Source organism: Pleurodeles waltl, chromosome 5 (genome assembly GCF_031143425.1).
Source record: "Pleurodeles waltl isolate 20211129_DDA chromosome 5, aPleWal1.hap1.20221129, whole genome shotgun sequence".
Taxonomy (NCBI): domain Eukaryota; kingdom Metazoa; phylum Chordata; class Amphibia; order Caudata; family Salamandridae; genus Pleurodeles; species Pleurodeles waltl.
In genome coordinates this window covers 951,389,575-951,411,658 of record NC_090444.1, presented here as the reverse complement: position 1 = coordinate 951,411,658, position 22,084 = coordinate 951,389,575, and the positions used below count along the sequence as shown (strand labels likewise).

At 42.8% G+C, this 22,084-nt stretch overlaps 1 protein-coding gene across 1 annotated transcript in view; it reads left to right on the top strand.

Annotated features, from left to right (window-relative positions):
- The window catches only part of LOC138296175 (uncharacterized), a 498,683-nt gene that overhangs the window by 176,081 nt on the left and 300,518 nt on the right, over positions 1-22,084 (top strand). The window contains exon 5 of the mRNA XM_069235068.1: positions 20,665-20,856. Within this exon, the coding sequence (XP_069091169.1) occupies positions 20,665-20,856 (192 nt within the window). The remainder of the gene's footprint in view (positions 1-20,664; positions 20,857-22,084) is intronic.

Sequence of the window (22,084 nt, the reverse complement as noted above, 5' to 3'; positions counted from 1 at the left end):
TGCCACCAAAGCCGCTCCCAGGGGTACAGTTGGGAGTGTGGAGACAGCTGCATCACCATCCAAGGAGAGGAAGGGGCACAGTAAAACCGGCAAGTCTTGGAAAACCTGCACGGCGGACAAGACCGCAACAAGCACCGCTGCCAAGGACAACGCCACTACCAGCACCGCTGCCAAGGACACCGTCACCACCAGCACTGCTGCCAAGGACACCGCCGCCACCAGCACCGCTGAACAGGACACCGCCACCACCAGCACCGCTAAACAGGACACCGCCGCCACCAGCACCGCTGAACAGGACACTGCCGCCACCAGCACCGCTGAACAGGACACCGCCGCCACCAGCACCGCTGAACATGACACCTCCGCCACCAGCACCGCTGAACAGGACACCGCCGCCACCAGCATCGCTGCCAAGGACACCGCTGCCACCAGCACCGCTGAACAGGACACCGCCGTAACAAGCACCGCAGGCCAGCGAGCGCCAAAGATTCTGACGATACTGAGGCTGCCAAGAGCAGGATGAAGCACTCTGGGCACAAAGCGCTCTCCAGAACCAGTGGAGAATGACATCCACTACCTCAGTCCTTGGCAGGATGAAGCACTCTGGGCACAAAGCCCCCTCCAGAACCAGTGGAGAGATCCATCCACTACCTCAGTCCTTGGCAGGATGAAGCGCTCTGGGCACAAAGCCCCCTCCAGAACCAGTGGAGAAAGGCATCCACTACCTCAGTCCTTGGCAGGATGAAGCACTCTGGGCACAAAGCCCCCTCCAGAACCAGTGGAGAGATCCATCCACTGCCTCAGTCCTTGGCAGGATGAAGCAATCTGGGCACAAAGCCCCCTCCAGAACCAGTGGAGAATGACATCCACTACCTCAGTCCTTGGCAGGATGAAGCACTCTGGGCACAAAGCCCCCTCCAGAACCAGTGGAGAGATCCATCCACTACCTCAGTCCTTGGTAGGATGAAGCACTCTGGGCACAAAGCCCCCTCCAGAACCAGTGGAGAAAGGCATCCACTACCTCAGTCCTTGGCAGAATGAAGCACTCTGGGCACAAAGCCCCCTCCAGAACCAGTGGAGAGATCCATCCCCTACCTCAGTCCTTGGCAGGATGAAGCACTCTGGGCACAAGGCCCCCTCCAGAACCAGTGGAGACTGTTACCCACTTGAGAGACTGTGGCTTTGCACTCCCCTGGATAAAGCAGTGGGCAAACCACCCACTGGAGAGACTTGAGAGACTGTGGCTTTGCACTCCCCAGGATGCAGCAGTGGGCAACCCACCCACTGTAGAGACTTGAGAGACTGTGGCTTCGCACTCCCAAGGATAAAGCAGTGGGCAACCCACCCACTGGAGAGACTTGAGAGACTGTGGCTTTGCACTCCCAGGATGCAGCAGTGGGCAACCCACCCACTGTAGTGACTTGAGAGACTGTGGCTTTGCACTCCCCAGGATGCAGCAGTGGGCAACCCACTCACTGTAGAGACTTGAGAGACTGTGGCTTTGCACTCCCCAGGACATAGCAGTGGGCAACCCACCCACTGTAGAGACTTGAGAGACTGTGGCTTTGCACTCCCAGTATAAAGCAGTGGGCAAACCACTCACTGATGAGACTTGAGAGACTGTGGCTTTGCACTCCCCAGGATAAAGCAGTGGGCATGGAGCCCCCTCGTGGATCTGGCATCGTGCACTCATCTGGCTGAGGTGCCCCCCCGTCCCTTCCCCCTGAGGTGCCTGTTTTATTTCTATCTGATGCCCCAGCAGTGTTCTCTCCGTCTTGTTCGGGTATTGAGTGTGGGCCTCGCCCTTGAATTTTGGGCCCAGTGGTACACAGACTATGATGGTGGAATCCCTTGGACTTGTATTCTTGGTGTATATATTTGTTTATAGTGTGAATATCTTTATATATGTATATCTTTTTGATTCATGTATTTGAATATATTACAATCATTCGACTAATTTCCTTTTGTCCTTGCATTCTTTCAGGGGGGGTTGGGGGGTGTAACTGTAATGTATCATGATGTATTTGTGTGTGTGTTGTTGTGGGTCAGGGTGGGGGTGTTGCATGTTGCGTGTGTGTGTCACTCTCTTTTCCCTCCCCCCTCCCCTGTGTCGTAGGTGCAGTACTCACCATGGTCTTCGCCGCCGTCTTTGTTGTTCCTAGTAGAGAAGCAGGAAGATAAAGGCTGGCAGTATCTGGAGCTCGGGTTCCATGGCGTCCTGATTCCTCGTAGGGTGTGTAGAGGTGAGCGTTTTCCCTTCCAAGTCCTGTTTCCACCGTGTTTTTGTTCGCGGTGGATCCGCCCACAGAAAAGGTGGCGGATTGGACTGTTAGAATCCTGTGGGCGGTATATTGTCCTCCACCTGTCTGTTGGCGGTTACCGCCGTGGTGTTTGTTTGTACCGCCTTGGCGGTCGGAGTGTTAAAGTGGCTATCTATGTTGGCGGTTTCCGCCACGGTCGTGATTCCAATTTGTTTTCCGCTGACCTGTTGGCAGTTTTACCACCGCTTTAACACCGACCGCCAGGGTTGTAATGACCACCATAATGCCCGCCAAATGCACTTCTAAGGAAAGGTCCTCTGGTAACGCTGAACAACATAAGATTACCAGCCTACAGCTCCTTGCAATTTGGCATTCAAGTACGGCAAATTCCGTTGATAACCTACCATCAACAGGGGATTCAATAAACACTAACCAACAGAGTGGTGGGATCTTAGAGAAGTAATTTAGTGATACTGTATTCCATTAGTAAGATCCTATTGGAACCCGGTAGTGATGAGAGAAACAGCCACAAACAAATGTTTACTTGGTGCCTAGTGAGCTTGATACAAACCCTATTTCGCCATCAGCTTCAACCTAAGTAATTGCACAGCCTATGAAAAGACAGATCAAGAGGCTTAGGAAACCCCATAATAAAAAAGCAATCATAGGCCTGGTAAAGGTGCAGGCTGAACAGATTGATCAAGTCTTCTCCATATTTAGACCATCTGTTAAACCACAAAAGGTAGCTGGTGACATGAGTGAATAAGTGACCCCGTTTGGAGAAGTGACTATACAAAGATATTGTTAATGACACAATTAAGGAAACAGCAGTTAACTCAAATATCTCCAAACCACCATGGCAGCAATGTGCACTCAATTCAATAATCCCAAAAGCATCTTTGCAGAATGAAAGAGGTACTGCTTTATCCAGTAAACAACAATCGCTGGATTCAGCAGCACAGGACTCGAGCACAAGAGGAGGAATTTGTTTAACCAACAAACAAAGTACAACTGTAGTAAAAACAGCAGATACACTAATTAACCAGCACATTCAACAACCTCTCACTGTGGTGGTAACAGGGAGACCAAATTATCATCAAACAAGCAGCTGCAGAGACATTCAGCTACAGACCCAGCAGCCTGAAAATACAGCTTCTTCAATGACAAACAATGATGTAAGAACTACCCCAGGGTATTGTTACACAACAAACACCTTTGGCACACAGCATACCTCACTCTATGCGAACAATGCAGACTACTGTTTGCCTATAACCCTATAAAGAGAGGGGGGTCAATTGGCTACCACACGTCCTCCCATGTCACAAATCACTTATCACATCAAGTGTGGTAGCACAATGTAGTCAACAGGTTGTTGTCTCAATTGGAGCAACAGACCGATTTCCCAAGTTGGGAATTCAAAGAAGTGCTAGATTTTTCTTTCAGCACAGAGGGAAGTCATTCCTCCTCTTCCATAAGTAATGACTTCCCGCTGTGCTGAAAGAAAAAGAACTAGCACTTCTTTGATTTGGAAAAACCTGAAGTGGAACAGGGAGGTGGGTTCAGTCCACACAGAGAGGCGTACTGTAAGGAAGAAGAACAATTACAGGCACTTTTAGAAGGTAAATCATTACCCTTGGAAGCCAAAAAGTTAATCTTACTCAACTGATGATAACCTTTGTTATATATGGTAAAAAAAGCCTTTAATCACATTTTTCAGAGAATGTTGTCTATTCGTGAATCCCACAAATTAGATACTTTGTGAGACTTGAGGGTTCCAGAGATTTAACACCAAAGGTATTCCTGTCTGACTTAGATTTATCTTTAGAAGGTGCCCTGCGTTGATCATTTTTTGCAGGAGGGGGGTAAAGGTGGTTATTGATGATTCATAGAAGTGGCTCATGAATATCTACTTCGGTAATTAAAAAAGTTTGTGAGCAACAGGGATTCAATTTGCCCCTCATTTATCGATGGGCTGGGCCCTGCCAATGGGTTGGACAGTGTCAGGTACCTAGATGGTTTATTTTAAAGGGTACTAAATTCCTATTCTTCAGAAGGAGGTTCATCATTGAAGGGATCAATCACAGTGGTTAGAAAATTACCAATGGTGGCAGCGGAAGACCTATACTTAAGCTTATTAGACAAAGTTAGAACTTTACTTCTCCCTGTGACAGGGAGGTGGTTGGACTTAAAATAATACAGCCAGGCCTCTTCCATGTGCTTACTGGCACACCCGGGCCCTGTCTTGGCCTGGTCTTTTCTGGGGAAAGCCTGGGCATGTCCCTAACAGTGAGATGAATGGTGGCACTAACTAGCACTTTGGCTGTTTCTCCTTCCTTCTCCACCCCTTGGAGGCTTAGGAGATGATGTCCAAACCCTCCAAGGCAACAACTGCAGCACCCAGGTAAGTTGTATACAGCAGGATGGAAGTGGACCTATATGGCTCTTTCGGGGATTCTTCTCTTCCTCAGCCCCTTGGAGTCGTGGGTCCAAACCAGCCCGGGCAACAACAGTAGAACTCATGTCTAAAGGTTCTTTGTAGGATATCACCCAGTGCAGTGTTCAAATGTGCAGCATTTTGAAGCCTCCCTCATGTTAGTCAGTTCGTGGCCTCACAATGGAGTGTCAATTCTGCTTCACTTGTTATATATTTGAAGAGTCCTGTAACGAGTTACCTGGAGCGGTATCCTGAAGAGTTTTGAGTACAGGCAGCTACAAGTTTTCCAGTAATTATAGGGCTCTCAAACTCCAGACCTAATAATTGCAGACCTGGAGACATCAGAATCAGAGCTATCAGTGAAGCTGCGTAGATTGCAAGCAGCAACTGTGGCTCTTGCCTCTGTCCACCTGCATATTTCAAAATGGTAGAATAGAAGAAGTTTCCAAGAGCCCGAGCAGAAATAAAAAGTTGCTTTCACTCCAGCCACCCCTCTTACGCCCACTGATGGGCAACACAAAAAAAAATCTTAATATTAACCACGTGCTCATTATTACACTTGCTTTGGGCACATTGTTTTCTCCAGAAGGGGAAAAACATGTGGAATTGTATCTGATATTCCTGGATCCGCATGTTATTCCCCATTCTGAAGGAAGTAACTTGTAATTCCTGTTATTTCACGGAAAGATTTCACCCAGCATCTAGAAACTAAGAATGAGCCTCCATCTTCCTTCAAATATAAGCCCAACATCTTGTGTACGAAACACACTTCCAACTGGAGTTCTATGGTCATCTTTAATCAAGATGTATTTGACCTCCAAATCTGGTAAATCATTTTTCTGCTTTTGCAGCTCTAGTATTTCCACTTACTTCCACTTTCTACGTGACAACTGCAACCTGTTGATCATTGCATCCGGTTTCACGCTTTCTTTGTCCCATTCTCTTGTGCTTCAGTAACATTTATTACTTGATTGTATTCTGCATTCTCTTCTCATGTTGGTTGGAGTTTTCTTGTGCATCAGAATATACTTGGTGTTATTACTTGTACTGATATATTGAGTCTGGCAAAGAATTAGGGTTTGCACATCAAATGTCTGTTATGAAATGCTGTGGTACTTCATGTATAGTGGTCGTCTAAATAGGTATGGTTCATAACCTTTGCAGGTTGTACTGGCATTGACTATGTTCCCTTTTTCAGACAAAGGATTAATGTCTGAGTCCCCATGCCATAGTCATTGGTAATGTATCACAAAACATGTAGTAACAGAATACCTTTGTCTGAAAATGTGCAGACATAAATATTATGTCCTAAATACTGTCTTTAAAAATAGTTCCCCATTGGTGTTAATGATAGAAAAGGACGCCTAGTGGAATTATATTTTGGAAAACTTTATTTAAGGCAAAATATGTCAGAAGATATTTCTGTATGTGATATTCTGACAGACAACTATCATATAATGTCTGGCAGTAAGGATTTTGGCACCTTTATGAGATTTATTTTTTACAACTTAATATTGGTCCCTCAGGAAATTTTACTATATATTGTTCCTCCCTTAATATGTATTTCCTACTGTTTTATCCTAAGTGCTTGATAAGTGCTACCTACGAATTGGTAATAATGATGAATGCTAGGCAGGAAAGTGCCAAGGCAACACCAGATGGCTATGCACTTGATAATGTTTAGGGTGCAAGTCTACGGCCCTCCAATGGATTCTAGAAAATTGACTGTTGAAAAATTGTGTTGGGTTTATGATAGCACTCTTAATGTAAATCGCCTATGACATTTTCTACAAAGTAAAACAAGTTCCTACTGATAACTCGCAAGCCAAAGCAATTCCAGATATTTGTGGAAACTTTATTTGACTACCCCCGACCACAATCAAAACAAGCAAACAATGCAGGATGTGTGTCTGGTGTGCTTATAAAGTAAACTTCAAGAATGGAGAGTTTTGTTTTTGTAGAGTCCTTCTTCTACTTCACATTGCCAGTGAATCATGGCTTTGTATAATGAGAGGTATGAAAAGACCAGACATGCCTTTGTTTGGATAGTTTTAGTAGAATGTATCTAATATTATTGAGGGAGAATGTCTAAACCTGACCGGCTTTTTCCTCTATGACTGGAGCTGCTAGTTAGTTACCCAGGAGTTCTCTTGTAAGTATCTGTTGTTTAAGACTGGTGTGCCAGTGCCTTAAATACTAACACACTGCTCACTGGCTGCCAAGTATTTGGGTTTGACTGTTCAAGGGACAGAACGGCCAACTCGTCATTTCATATTTTTGGCAGCATATCGAGGTTAGAATATGGAAACAGTATGACTCAAAGTGATAGTACTCTACACATTTCTCTATCTAGTCATATCAGTACCATAAAATTGTGCTGGACTTTATTTTCCTCAGAAGAATACATAAAAGCAAAAGTTATCTATGTAGACAAAAGACAGACGGATATAACACCTTGTGGTACGAGACACAACGTTATTATACTTTAACTGTGATGACTCTGGATTCTGAGGACCATGTCATCTTATGGGTTAGAGTTTTCATATCCTCTGTAATTTTGGTGCTCTTCAAGTCTTAGGGGCTTATTTACAAGCCCCTTGCGCCGCTGGTGCGTCACTTTTTATATGGGAAAAGGTGACACATTGGCAGTTCTAGGGGCTTGTAAATAAGCTCCTTTGTTCTGTACAAAAAACCGAGTGTGTTACGATATGTCTACCCTGTGCACATTGTTGCTAGTGACCATCTGATCAAGGAACCGAGCTGACAGATGTTGAGCCAAGGATTCTGTGCTTTTACCTAAAACTACAGTATTCATCACCCAAAAATATAATTGGATTTCCAAACAGCAAAAGAATAATTTCTTGTTGGCAAGGCAAATTTGGTCCAAATCAAAGTTTCCAGGGTGCAGTGATCATGGCTAACTGGGATAGGAACCAATAATTTGTAATGGCGGCCCCAGACTCAGTTCAGCAGGGACCAGTTAAAGCTCTACCTCGTATCACAGTCAGTGTTCTAAAGGGAAAATACTGGGTTAGGACCAGCATCCAGAGTACTTTTCACAGTAGTATACCGACTTGGGGCTCATGCCCAATAAAGAGCTTCTCACAATTAGAATATTTTAGTGATTGGTTCACCCACAGGATTGGTAGCACTTGTTGGACACAGCCAGATGGGGTACAATCTATTTAGACTTACAGTCTCACTACACCTTTAAGTGATTCTCTGGATCTATAGGTAATATAGCATGGGTCAAACACAGAACCATCAGCCAGGAGGACGGCAGAACACAAGATTGCTTGGTGAAAAGAAAGTAGTCTTATGACAGTCTCAGGGTGAAGTAGGTCAAGGGGCAATGCTGGCCCCACCACATATGCTGCCCTTCAATTGTTCCACATTCTCTCAAACTTCACCTAACGCACTTGGTCACAGATGCTTTATTGGTTTCGTTTCGGGACAGGTGGGGTGCGTGACCTTGTGGCTATTTCTTGAGTCTTAAATCTTAATCTGTATTAGCTGCACTTGAGGTATTCAGAGCAATTCAACTTTTCTCCAGGGAAATAACACATGAGTAAGTCTCTCAAAATTCCGTGCTTCTTCCCCAATCTAAGTGGATCAGCAACATGAAGTCCTGGTCAGATGCCTTATCTAAGTCTTTCTGCAGGGCATCCTCTGAGTCCAAGAAAATACAAGAATCTAGCTTTGGAAGAGCAGTTCTTATCCAGTTCTGAGTATGCTGACAGGAAGCAAGGGGACAATCATGATGTATGGCTCCTTCGAAAATCATATGTAGTCCTATCCTTTGTTGGGCGCAGCTTCTCTAAGGTTATGTGCCTATTGGTGGACATAGATATCAATTATACAGAGAGAGGAAGAGAGAAAAAAGAGAGGGGAAAGGGAGAGAGAGGCAGAGAGGCAGCAAGCGGAAGAAAGAAACAGAAGAGATTGAGACACTGTAACCTACATAAGTGACGTCTCTCCTATTTCCAGACACATCTTTGCTCAGTACAAAGTGTCATATTCTCATTCCGTTGTCAGACATCCAAATCAGAGATTAGTTATCAATGAGCAGATTGTGGAACGTGGCTTCCCCAGCAGTCAATCTAGTTTAGGCCACATGTTTATTTCAGGAAGCTTTGGTGTCTGAACGTAGCTTGCAGCCCAGAAATTAGGCAAGGGTGAGAGTCTAATTGGGTCACTGTGTTTCAGGCCTGATGGGTGTAAGCACTGTCTTTAACCATGGTCTTTCACCAATATACAAGAAAGTTCCACCTTGTACAGTATACAATGTGTCCCTCAAAGGATCACGGTTCCTACTGCATGCTGTCTCCATAAACAGACATACCCTCTGGCAGAAGTGAAGAATATTTGTTGAATCCAGCACAGATTTACCAAGTGGTTTGTTAGAAACCTCTCAGGCTATAGGTTAGACCGCCAAGCACTGGTCTACTTCCAACCTGGTCACCCTCCACTATGGGTTATAGTGCACTTTGAGTGTACTGCCAGCCCAGCAGAGTCTAACATTTTGCTCGGATAGCAGCAAAGGACACACAGAGCGTACCCTAGTTGTCCCAAGATGTGAGGGCTTTTAGTAGAATGAAATCACATGGCAAACCACAATGCATGGATTAGTTACATGATGTCACAGATGTCCATCCACTAGGGCCCTATCAATCCTAACAAATCCTTCTATTCTAAAGGCTGCTGTGTTGCTTATGCATGCTCTAACAATGTCATAGAACAAATAGGTTTTGCATAAAGCAATTTTAACAGTTTTCCTCCTACTGAGCCTTCCATACCAAGGCAATCTACCTGCTGAAATCCCCCTTCTCTACCTAGGCAAAAGCAGCAACGAATGCAGGCAGTCCAGGGGGATAAAATGGCTCCACGTGAGAATACAGAATAAAGAAAGCATTTCCATTGTAATTGGTCTCATGTTTGCTCAAGTTAAAGCTATTAGTTAAAGCTATTAGTGCCATGTAAACTGAAAATGGAAAGTAAAACAGTTTCACATAAGCGAGCCGACGGCCACCATGAGCGCAAAGCAGACACACAAAAGGAAACAGAAGTTTGCTCGCAGTGAAACATATCAGCAAGAGTGCAATTATCCATGTAACCAGCAAAAGTGCAAATATCCATGCAACAGGGTTGATATCATGCAACAAGCTTGACTACTGCCAGCAAGATCGCGCTGCTTACAAAATAAAGAGATAAAGAAGTTCAGAAACCATATGGAAAACATGGAGCCTTATATGTTTTCAGTAGTTGACCTGTGCGCTCGAGGAGGGCTAAACACCAGAAAAGGCATGACATTTGCATGACATTTGCATGCCTTCCACTAATGAAATCAAGCGAATTTTAAAAGGCAAGCCCACAAACAAACCAAATTGATGGGCGTGGTTAAAATCCCACAGGGAGATTACAACAGGGACAGAGCGCTTTGCGCGCTCAACCCTAAAAGCCATGGAGACTACATCAGTAAGACTAAGGGGCATATTTACAAGTCGCTAGTGCCACCTGGTGCTGCCCTAGCGTCATTTTTTTTATGGAGACATTTCTTCTGTGCCGTATTTACAAAGTGGCGCAAAACAGCACCAAAATAGCATAAAAAATGTTGGTGCTATTGTCCTAAGGACCGCCATGGTGAGCCGTATTGTAAATACATCGCAACCATGGTGTTGTTAGGTGGGGCAGGGGCGATGTAAGAAATGTGGCACATCGAGACTAATGGGCCACTTTCTTGTAAATATTCCCCTAAAATGTATAGAAAGCAAAATACTGACACCTTTCAAGATAACCTACCTATATAAATTTCAAGCAGTTAAAAATTCTTAAATCCACTCAAACTCACTTTGCACAAATTGTGGGGCTACCTTAAATCAACATCTTACCTCCACTTTTCAGCACATACAAGAGCTTGATAGAGATGTTGGGGGTTCATCGAAATTTGTGCTGATTTAAATTAAAGAAGTGTAGGAAGGAGACGTGCCAATTTTAGCTTTCTCCTAATGGGATGCATTGAATAATGTATGCACAGAGAAGCCAAATATGGGTGCCCCGGTATCATTTATACAATAATTATCGCAGCAGAAAAAAACACCATTAGGTGATCCGAATTCTATGGGCACGAGAATTATCACCTATCCTGAGTTTTAGTGCTCAACACACAAAACAATCATATGTTCTTGCATTTAATGGAATATCTTCACCCATTACATTTGGCAGGGTTGTCGTTCCAATATTTAACATATGGTGCGGTCATTTTTGAGTGCGATAAACATTCCGCCACTTAGAATTACAATTCCTTTGCTAACTGGTGTTTCACAGGGACCGCAGTTTACCAGGACTCTTGTAATCAGGCCCTTATTGGTTTGTCTGCCTCCTGGAGTAGAGTTGCTCTCATATTATTAGGACTTTGAAAAGTTAGTTTGTATCTTGGCAAGTCAGCATTCATAATTTAGGTGAGATTTCCTGAACGCTCGGTAAATTGGGCTTCCTTTTTGATTCCTTGTGTCAGTGTATATTGGCATTTCAAGTTTTGGCAAATGTATTACAGGAGAAATCATTAAATAGAGGAACACGATATTTCACTGTTCCACGTGTCTTACCATTTAAATATTTTCGACAACAGCAGACTCTAAACATGAATCATATCTGTAGTAGACCAACAAATAAAAAGTATAAATTAGCAACCATACGTTTCCATTTAGGATACATGAATAAACTGCGTTGGAAAAGACTTCCAACAACCTCAGTTTCGTTCACTTTTTTCTCAAGCAACCTCTATTACAACCTCTATTACAATTTATAGGGCCCTCTAATATTTTTTATTTATTTATTTGGAAGAGGATATAAAGCACAGACCAGACGTCCTGAACGCTGGAAAGCTGTACATTATAGGGAAACATCCATCCGTGCTTAAACCAGTTGTATACAGAAGGTGCTTCCTCATTTCTTCAGTTCTTGGCTACATCTCATTTGCTCACAAACAAATTTAAAGTGCTCAATGACTCGGGTTCCTAGCTGGATCACGGCCTGCCACCAGACCGAAGAGTGCAGTTTTGGGTGTCATTGTCAGCTGCAAGTGCACCAGAGTTGAGGAGGTCTTGTATCCCTATACTGAGTGGAGGAAGTTCACTCTTCAGATAGGCACCTAGTGCAGAGGAAAGAAGAATCCTGTTTCATATGCCAGAGTCCCACCCGTGTGTAATGTATTCACTGTAACTAGTTAACTGCTGTGCAATTGGCCGCTTGTGTTGACATCATTTTAGTGACCCTCCATTCCTCGTTAGTTAGTACCCCAGATCTGCCTCACAGCTGACCTGTAGCTTCGCAAATGGTCTGGGTTATTAGTGATAAACTTTGGAGATCTTACTCTAGAATTTGTTAGTTGTTAATTATCCAAAGGACGGATGTCCGAGAGTGTTGCAGTATCACTTTGGCAAGCGCCGATGACTTCTGGTAGTTGAAGATTTCCAAGGAATTCTGTGGTCTGCAGTTTATATTCAGATTATCCATTCCATGTTTAATTATTATGATATACAACTCCTTCAGAGGTTAAAATAACAGAAGCACTAATAGAAAAAGTACCAAAACGATACTATAAAAGACAACACATAGAACATATAAAACCTTTAAACTAATACAATTATCAATATCAACCAACATAAGATATCCATTATACCATACCTAAAAGAAAAAAAAAGAATACAAAGAAAAAGCATATCCATTAAACAACAAAGAAAGTTTGAGGGGTATCTGTACAAAAGATGGTTCCAATTAACTATAATCTTAAGCAAAGCCCCGCTAGCATGACCCCTTACTGAGCACCTTGCATTACAAGTAAACACGAAGTAACCACTACAATCAAATTCTGCTTCTGGCCAAGTTTCTTAAAGACAAATGATTATTGGGTTGAAATATTTCACAAAATTTATTTTTTTCCCATCATGTCCAAACCCAGACATATTCCAGGACAGAAATAGGCTACAAATGCTACCTTCATAGCTCATTAGACCTGGGTGGGGTGCAAAAGTTATTCAAGTTAACTGCTGCCCAGCTCCAGTGAACAAAATCATCTTTCAGATTCAAAACCTGGGGATGAGTTACTGGACTGTCCACCACATTGATTCCTCGACCCCCCTGCCCTAGTGAGATAACTATCTCTTTGGGGGTCCCAGGTATAAAATCTAAATAAGGCCTGATTGCATCAATCACCATTGACCTAAAAACATTTGGGCCATACAATCTTTGAATCAGGGGATCCCAAAGATCTGACACAGGTATGGCAGCAATCGCCTGCTTCAAAAATTATTCACAGTTTTGTACAACCGAAAGTGCAACAACTAAGGAGCCAAAGGTAAGTATAGAGTAGGGGAATGGTCACATTAGTGATATCACCACTATTCACCAACTTTAAGGCCGCAATCTCCTTGAAAGAGTTTAAGATAGAACTTCTGTTTACCGGGGAAGCCTTGTTATAAAATAGCGAAATAGAATCTAAAACAGATGACATAACACTCAGCTCCACCTGCATCCCATGTAGGGGGCCTATCAAGGGGCTCCAGGAAGGTTTCCTTTTGTCTCATGATTAAGCAAACTACACGGGTCTAAATTAGGTGGAACTGATGAGCCAGAGTCAGCATTACTCATTCTGAACAGGATAGCCGGCTGTTCTCCTTTTGCCACTTCTTTTGCATGAGAAGCTTGCCCTTGCAGCCTTCCAATCAGATTGCCGTCCTCCCTTCCTCCCAACTCTGGTAAGGATGTGGGTGCCTCACTTCTTATTCGCCCCGTCTCATTCATGGAGGTGCAAGCATAACTGTCGGGATGGGAAGCAAGACCCCCTGTTTGGCAATCTAAGGAGGGGAGGAAGGAGCTGATGCTGCTTCAGTTCTCTCCTCCATCCCAGCTAGATCTATGTTCGGGAAATTCTGCACAGTAGGTACCTTAAAAACACTGTCATCATAAGGACGACTCGCCATGGCTTCCATTCCCAAAGTCTTTGTGTCAATGTATTTAGGAAAATGCTATTTTTTAATGTTTTATTTTGGAAATCTTCTGATTTATTTTTTTATTTTTCCTGTGCTTAATCATACCTTTCTGACTCTTTGTAGGTGCCTCCACCTTACCCTCTGTTATCGCACTGCTGGACATACCACTGGCCTGGGGCACAGAGATTGGCAATACAGTTGACAAATTAACAGCTGTCTGCACCCCTTCCTACCTCGCACCCAACTATGATGCTGATCTATTTACTTTCACTACATTTTTAGAGCCCTTTTGTATTAAATTGTATTATTGTATTGTATTGTATTAAATTATTTATAGAGCGCATTCTGGCAAAAGCATCGAAGCGCTATACAGACCATAAATAAAGAAAAACGAACACATACTCCCCCAAATATTTAATTTGCAAAAAGCCAAGTTTTAAGACTTTTCCTAAAGAAGAGGTGATTCGGTATTTGACGCATTGAGAGAGGCAGACCATTCCATAGCCTGGCTGCTTCCACCGTAAGAGCCCGATCACCCCATCTCACTTTTTTACAACGTGGTACATTGATCATAAATTTAGAAGATGATCTCAGGTGTCTCGGTGGTCGATAGAACAACAAAGTGGATTTCAAATAATCGCATCCCACCGACTGAAGTGCTTTGTGCGTAAGGCAAAGTGTTTTAAACATGATTCTCTTCCTAATTGGAAGCCAGTGTAAAGATAACACACATCTCTTAGCAGAGATAGATTGAGGAAAATTTCAAGTTAAACGAGCTGCCGCATTCTGACTAGACTGCAATTTATCTAAGGAAGATTTATTAGCATTAAGCAACAATGAGTTACAGTAGTCCAGTCTAGACGCAACCAGTGCCAATACGACCGGTCGTCTAAGGTCATCCTCTAAAAGATGTAAAATTTTCTTTAAAATCCCCTTTTTAAAAAGTAGAAAGATCTCAGTCGTCCCTTAACCCAGGGGAGAACTCTGATCCAAGTTAACAAAAACAACATATTCAAGCATACTCTTCATTATCACGATTGCCATCATTTTTTTAGGGTGGCTTATGATGCAGAGGTACACCATCTTGCACAGGAATGTCCTTTAACCCTCCTAGGGGCACACATATTTTAGGCTTTTGTTTCCCAATGTTACCCTTAACTGAATTAAATACTGGCTGTGACCTGGCAAAACCAAACTTATTTACATTTTGCACCTCAACCAAAATTGCAGACAACATTTCCAGTACATGGTCAGAACTTAACACAGTTTCTTTGCATACTCAGAAGGAAAACATCATGGTCTAATTCAGAAAGGGAACCCTCAAAGGAGAGAAACTGCAGTATAATGAAGGTAAGGAGGGTTGCAAATAACCCATAGGGGTATTGGGTTTAACATACCCCCCCCCCCTCATTCAACATTTTTCCAGGGGAACTAACAACCAGGGAGCCCCCCCCAGCCTCCCTATGCAAATCAATGTCTGCAAGGGTAAAGGCTTCCCCAACCCCCTCTTCTTTATTGGTAACCTTAGCAGCTCCATCTCCAGAGTTGCTTCTCAAGAATACTTCAGGGATTACTCCTGGGGCTACACATTGCTCCCCACAATTACCACTTCTAGCTGAAGACTTGATGAACTGTGATCTTTCAAAGTATTATTAGAAGAGTTGGGGAACAGTGCCAGAGGCACCTGAAGCAACTCCGCAGAAGACTCTAACAAACCAGTGGAAGACGGACAAACTTGGCTCTCCTGGGCACCACCAGTCAGCGCTTGGCTCTCCTGGGCACCACTAATCAACACAGACCCCTGACAATGCTTGCCTCCATAGGACATCCTTTTGTCTGCAAAGGAAACATCTCAGAGTGGGGAGCGATAGAAGAACGATGACTAGCAACTTCTGCTATAGACACTGCCTCAGACGCCTCAGAAGCAACGGAAGGCTTTTTCTTAAAGAAACCAGAAACAACAGGTTGGGATTTAAGAAATTGTTACTGGCAGCTTTTTACACTAAAGGTAGATATTCTTAGTCTTCGTTTTTGACTTGGGGAGGAAGAAACTACTCTGCCAGAGCACAACTGAAGAAATTGCCAGAGGCAGAAGATGCATGAAGGAGGCAGACCCCCTCTGAGTGGTACAAGTCGCAATGGCCTAATGCCAGCCACCTCCACACCAGTGGAGAGGCCTCTGGCTTAGGCCTCTACCTCCACACACCCAAAAAATGGCCTTGAATGTCACTGAGTGCCACTGAGGCACCAAAACACAGTCGCCACTACTAACTATTGTGCTGTAGACACTGACGCTGGCACAGATACTGATTCAAACAGCTGACTCACTCTTACCTCTCACCACCAAGGTAGTCTTCGAGATTCCTCTTAATTACCAATTAGATGAGATGACAGGGTGGCGGTATGACACACAGTCTCTAATTAACAGATTACTTTTTAAGGCCCCAACAGCACGAATGTGCAGCACCAATGCAGTCATTGAGGTCAATGCAGGTACGCAGCAGACAGGAGCCACAGTTCACCTAAGTTCCTGATTCTACAACCAAGTTTCCTGTTACATAAATAATTGTAAAATGTAGATTGTAATTCTAAATGTAGATAAGTCAAGGACAGGTAGGCAAGCAGGAAACCGTGCTCTGACCATGGCCTGATAAAGGTAATGGCTCAACAATGGCCCAGCAATAGCCAGGGCCTTGGAGGCAGTAACAATAATGACAATTGTGGTAACTCAAAACTTTATCAGCTTTATCAGCTCCTGCCCAGCAAAAACCAACGAGCAACGAGGCCACAATACAACCCCCTGGGGAGCAGACAGTGGTCCAACCCCGTGGACTTGTGTACTCCTGTGCCACTGCTGCTTTGTGCTGACTACCTCCACCTCCAGACAGCAACGGCAGCAGTAACGACAAAGGCAATGGCAGCTGGCCAAGTCACTACCACGCAGCCTCAGCAGCCCTAAGAAGCTCAAGCGACCTGGGCTGCTGGGGCTTCCAGAACAAGCTTTCCACTACAGGCCCCAAACCGTGACGGTCTCATGGTCTTCAGGTTTTGGGTTTTGTCCTGGCTGCTGGATTTTCTCCAATTACCTTAGCAACAGCAGCAGCAGCGGCATCCTCACACTTCCTTGCTCCACCTCCACCTTGTGACATCCTATGTGATGCAGTAGCTTGTAAATAGATGAACAATGCAATGAGTCAGTATATCACCCAATTTGGATATTACAATGGAGTCCAACTAGTAAACCACTTTAGGCACGCAACCTTCCTAAACTATGTTTCCACACACAAAGGCATATCCTTAGTTGATCAGTCCGGTCACATAACCTTGTTTAGTATATATCTTTCCAAACTCTTTGCATTAAACTGGGGGGGTTCTCGCCCAGAATAACGATAGTGAGCTTTTTAGCTGGGGATATCACCCTGAGGATGATTGATGCGCTCTATAAAAAACCCCAAAAAAATAAAGATGGCTTTGTCATATTTGCCTCATGAAAGCAGGAGTGTCTTAGCGATTCTTCAGTCATCTTCTGCAGTTTTTTTACCACTTGTTTATTTTTTAGTGCTGAGGAGTACTATTCTTGTTTGGGTTAATGAGTCAGTGGCACTGGTTTGTCTGTGAAGTGTTTGAATTTCCTAAAGTAAAGCTTTTTGCTATATGTCGTGCTGGATAGACATATCTTGATAACATTTTCTGGAAGACCAAATTCACCATTGCTGTCGGATTCACTAATTGGTAGTTCTTTGTTTAGATTTGTGTGTGTTGCAGTAAAACAGAATGTGATAATGTCCACTGTGAATAACATTTCTGCTCCTTAAGAGACTTACAAAGTCAGACCACAGTCTGTGTTATGAACAATGTACACCAGTGCAAAAATTAGTGTGTACCATTGTTGCACTGATGGTTAGACATGCAATTCTATAATTTATAGACCTCATCGGAATTTTGTGCACATTTTCATATTACATTTTACATCAGTTAGTGCACGCTTTATACATTTTTTGCTAATCGAGAATGTGCCAAAATATGTTTTGAGCTACTTGAAAGGAATACATTTCAGTTATGAATGTTTCTATGTTTGGGAAAATATTTGCAGTACATTAGCATTTCCGATATATATTTTAAATTATTCTGCATGGAATATGTACGGCCTGATTCACAAAGCTGAATATACATGTGTATATTTACTCATGTGTCTATTTACTCCCACACATAGATGTAACTCTCTACGTTTTTGCTATTCATCATTTCTGAGTAAAAATGTACACCTCAAATGGGGAGAATAGCATCTTAAAAAAGAATTTATGAGTGTAAAGTTACTTCTTGTAATTTTTCATACATTGGTGTAGATCTCCTCCTCCGCCGTACATATCTCCCTAATGCAAAGTATAGGGACATTTTATAACAGTTTATCTTTTTTTTTTTAAGTTACATATTTATTAATTAAATTATTACACAATTTTACAGCACATTAACCCATCAAACTAAAAGTGTATTGAATAATACAATAATTGTATTATTTTTGATTAATTTATGAATCTTAATGGCGAGCTGCATTTGGGACTGCAAGCATTTCCTGCCAGGACGCGGGTCACTATGACAGCAGTGCCGGGTATAAATCTTGGCTTGTTGCCCACGGCGTGGGACGCATTTGAGACTGCGAGCAGAAGGCTGAATTTCTAAGCCCAGGAGCCATTTCCTGCCAGGAAGCGGAAAAACCATGAAGGTAGTGCCTGGTGGCGCATAAATCCGCTTTTGTTGCCCATGGTACAGGACGTGCCCGGGCATGCACCGGGTGAAGACCATGTGAAGAGCGGGCCTGCTTGTGCCCCTCCGCGTCAGGATGGGCTGGGCCAGCCCTTTTCACTCTTTGATCCCTACCAAATTGAGCTCGCTCCCAGACTCTGCCTTGGATCCTCCTTGGACCAAGCCTTAAGGTAGGCCTCCACCTCACTAATTTATAACTCAACATGGGGTAAAGGAATGTCTGTCCCCTAAAGGAGGTAAAGACCTGGTCGCACTCACACCCTCTTTGATCATTAACTACTTGACCACTGTGATGAGGGTCATTACCTCGGAATTTATTTTGTATTAATGTGTTGGAAAACTTCCTTGTGCGGCAAGGTGGGACATGCCTTACGTCAGCAAATGTGCCATACCAACCCTGCTCTACTCTGATGATGCAGTTCTCCTCGCGAGTACTGCTTATCTGATTGCCTCCAAATTCGATTTGATGCATTCACTGCTTTCATGAGTGACATGAACATATAGGTACATTTTAGTAAATTTTTTATTATGATTAGTGATTGCAAAAATAGCAAAATCCACATCACATTTTAAAGGCAGGATAGAGGTGGGTAAGGTTTAAGCTTTTAATTATGTGGGCGTTATTTTTGATACCCTTTTGCATTGGGACATCTGTTATTAGGGTGCTTGAGGCAGCTAGGCTAGGTCACAGAACGCTGAAAGAGATGTTATAGCTGTATAAGAGCAAATGGATCGCAGTAGTACTGCATGTGGCACGCGTCTGGGGGGACTCCAGCCCAGAAGCAGTACAAAGAGTAGAAAACTCCTTCTTAAGCAGACTTCCCTCTGTGCCAAAGAGTACCCCCCACACATTTATCATACTGAATTAGGGGTGAATTATTTGTCAGGCACCATATAGTAGTTCCTCTGTTATCATGGTTTAAGATTGGGTCTATCTCTGAGGGAGCCTCTTCTAGAGTAATATTGAAATACTGCCTAGGGTTGAATAACTCATTAAAGATTCCATGGCTTACTTACATAAAGCAGGCCTTCTGAAGGCTAGTACTGCCCGAATATTTTCACAACCCTGAGGCCTTTGAGATGAAGTGCAAATCGCAAATTAAAAATGTGTTTTTTAATTTTTGTGTAAAAGAAAGAGCGGACCAAGCTCAAACCATGCAGTCGTCAGCTATGTATTCTCCTTTAACCATCACTTCCAGTTTAGAACCTTATTTGGTTGTTATAAGCAACCCACAATACCGATTTTATCTTACTTGTTTTCATTTAAACACTAAGCACTTTCTGGTAGCTTTCCTTTTGCAAGTGAGTTTGTTTTCAAACTTGCCAAACTGTCCCTGTGATAATGTGTCACCACAAAGCACCACTCAGATTACGCTTTTTTGTACTTTATATAGTGTGCAACATATGCGGTTTTCAGTACCAATTTTGCACGCTTCTGTTATTAGAAATGACAAACCGAGCATGGTATATTTACAGCGCCTTGAGACCCTGGAAACATGTTCCGCAGCAATTAATGGCATACATGCAAGTTTAGTAGTTAAGAAAAGAAATGAACCTGTAATATGATCATTATTTATAAACATTTTTATTAATTTAATATAACTGGATTTTAGTGGGCCCTCTTCTGATGAATAGTTTGAGTGCCCTACACGCTAAACAGTGCATACATTAGTTGGATGAGTTGATTTTATGTATTTTGCATGCACATATGTATGTATATTTCTTTTGATTGAATTGTTCTTGAGTGTTATATATTTTAACTGTAAATCTTATTAGCAATTTGCCGAATAAAGTTTTGATGATGATGATTCTTAATTTGAAATATAATTTAAAACGAATTATGGAACCCCATTAATTACATTTTGTAGGATGAGTAGTGCTACTGCAGTACTACATTGAATACTACAACATTCAGGTTATGAATTGGGGTCGTTTAATTTTATCTCATAAAAAATGGCTATTCTAATTAATACTAGACATATATTTATGCCTATTGTCAGTTTCGAAAAACTGCATATTGAAGTGAGCACTAAGGAAAATGTATTATCAGCATCTGCGATGAGTATAATAGCAAATATTATAAAGAAAGTGAAAGGAATTGTTATTATGTGCATAAGGGCAGTCTAAAAATACTCAAAATAACCTGGTCATGAAAATGTAGCTATTTCGATTTATGCATATTTTCCCTAACCTCTGTGTTGGATTTCCATGCCAGTGTTTTGATGAACCTCTAGAAGTTTTAAAGTCGAGTGACATGGAGCTGCCTTTTGAAGACCAAGCAGTGTGCGTTAAGGATGAGGCAGAATCAGAGCATGATGCATGGCACCCTATTGTACAAGTGACTAAAGAAATGGACAAGCAAATGTCTTACCTGGTGCAGTACCTAACCAAGGAAGGGCCAATACAGGTACCTTTAGTATATATCTTTGATGTGCATGCAAATGTTATACCCCCGGATATTGGGTTTCACCATCAAAAGATCATTCTCAAGAAGAAAATCAGAGATGATCTCTGACAGGGTACTTCCTTAGGAGACAATCTAAAATCGCTGTACTAAATGCAATTTCAGATGTGGCTTCTATTATTGATAACATTCCATATTTAGAGCTACGTCATATTCAATATCTACCATTAACCAGTCAGTGGTTTGCTCCCACCCAGGGCACGCATTGAATAGTAAAATCCAGCTTGGCTGTCAGAAAGACAAGTGAAATGTCCTCTGAAATTTAGTTTATGCAAACTTGCTGCATAACAATTTATTGGGGGATATCCAGAAACCTAGAGCTTGCTACTCGGTTGGTTGAAGAGTTTGGCCGCACTGGCAATAAGTAGTTCACGAGCCTAAACACTCACATTCTCATGGATCATATATTGTTGACTGATTTCACCTGCTGTAATGTGTTTAAGTAATATGTTTCCTGAAAGGTAACAGGAATGGAATGTGCTGCATTTCGTGCATGCAGGAGATTGGAGAATATAACCTGCAAGTTATACTTGATACTTACATGTGTCTCATTGAGCCTACCACACATGGCCAAAGTCCCTCAGAAAACTGGTCCACATTTCTCATGGCTCTTTACTGCAGATGTGTTTATATGCATTGTCACATCACTAATACAATTTGTATCACATTCGTCTTCATCCTTTACTCTCTGCTTCCCTTTGAGGGCACCCCTTTGCCAAAAACCTTAATGATATCGGCAGGGTGGGGCATCAATAAATATAAAACTTTTCCTCATGCTGTTCCTATGTCCCCTTATTGCTTGGTGGCTCCCTTGGTAGGTATGCACTGTGGCAGTATCAATGGATACAGCATCTGGAGGGTTAAAGTGAAGTTGTGTTCTATTTCATGTAACCTAGAAGTAGAAACGCAATAGCAGAGGGAATACAAGTGTTCTAGTGGCTGTATTGTTCTCCTGTGAATGAGAGAGCTTATGTTGGGACTGGAATGTCTCCCGCATTTTAAACAAGTGTGTAGCTCTACCCTGAGGTTGTGACTGCAAATGAAGCTGGTAATCCAACTTTTTGTTTAGCCTTGGCGTTACACAAAACTAGCATGTGCACAGAGACCTAGATGAGCCCCAGTTAATAGGAGGCCCAGACCTGGACATGTTTTGTTACCTGAACGGGCACAC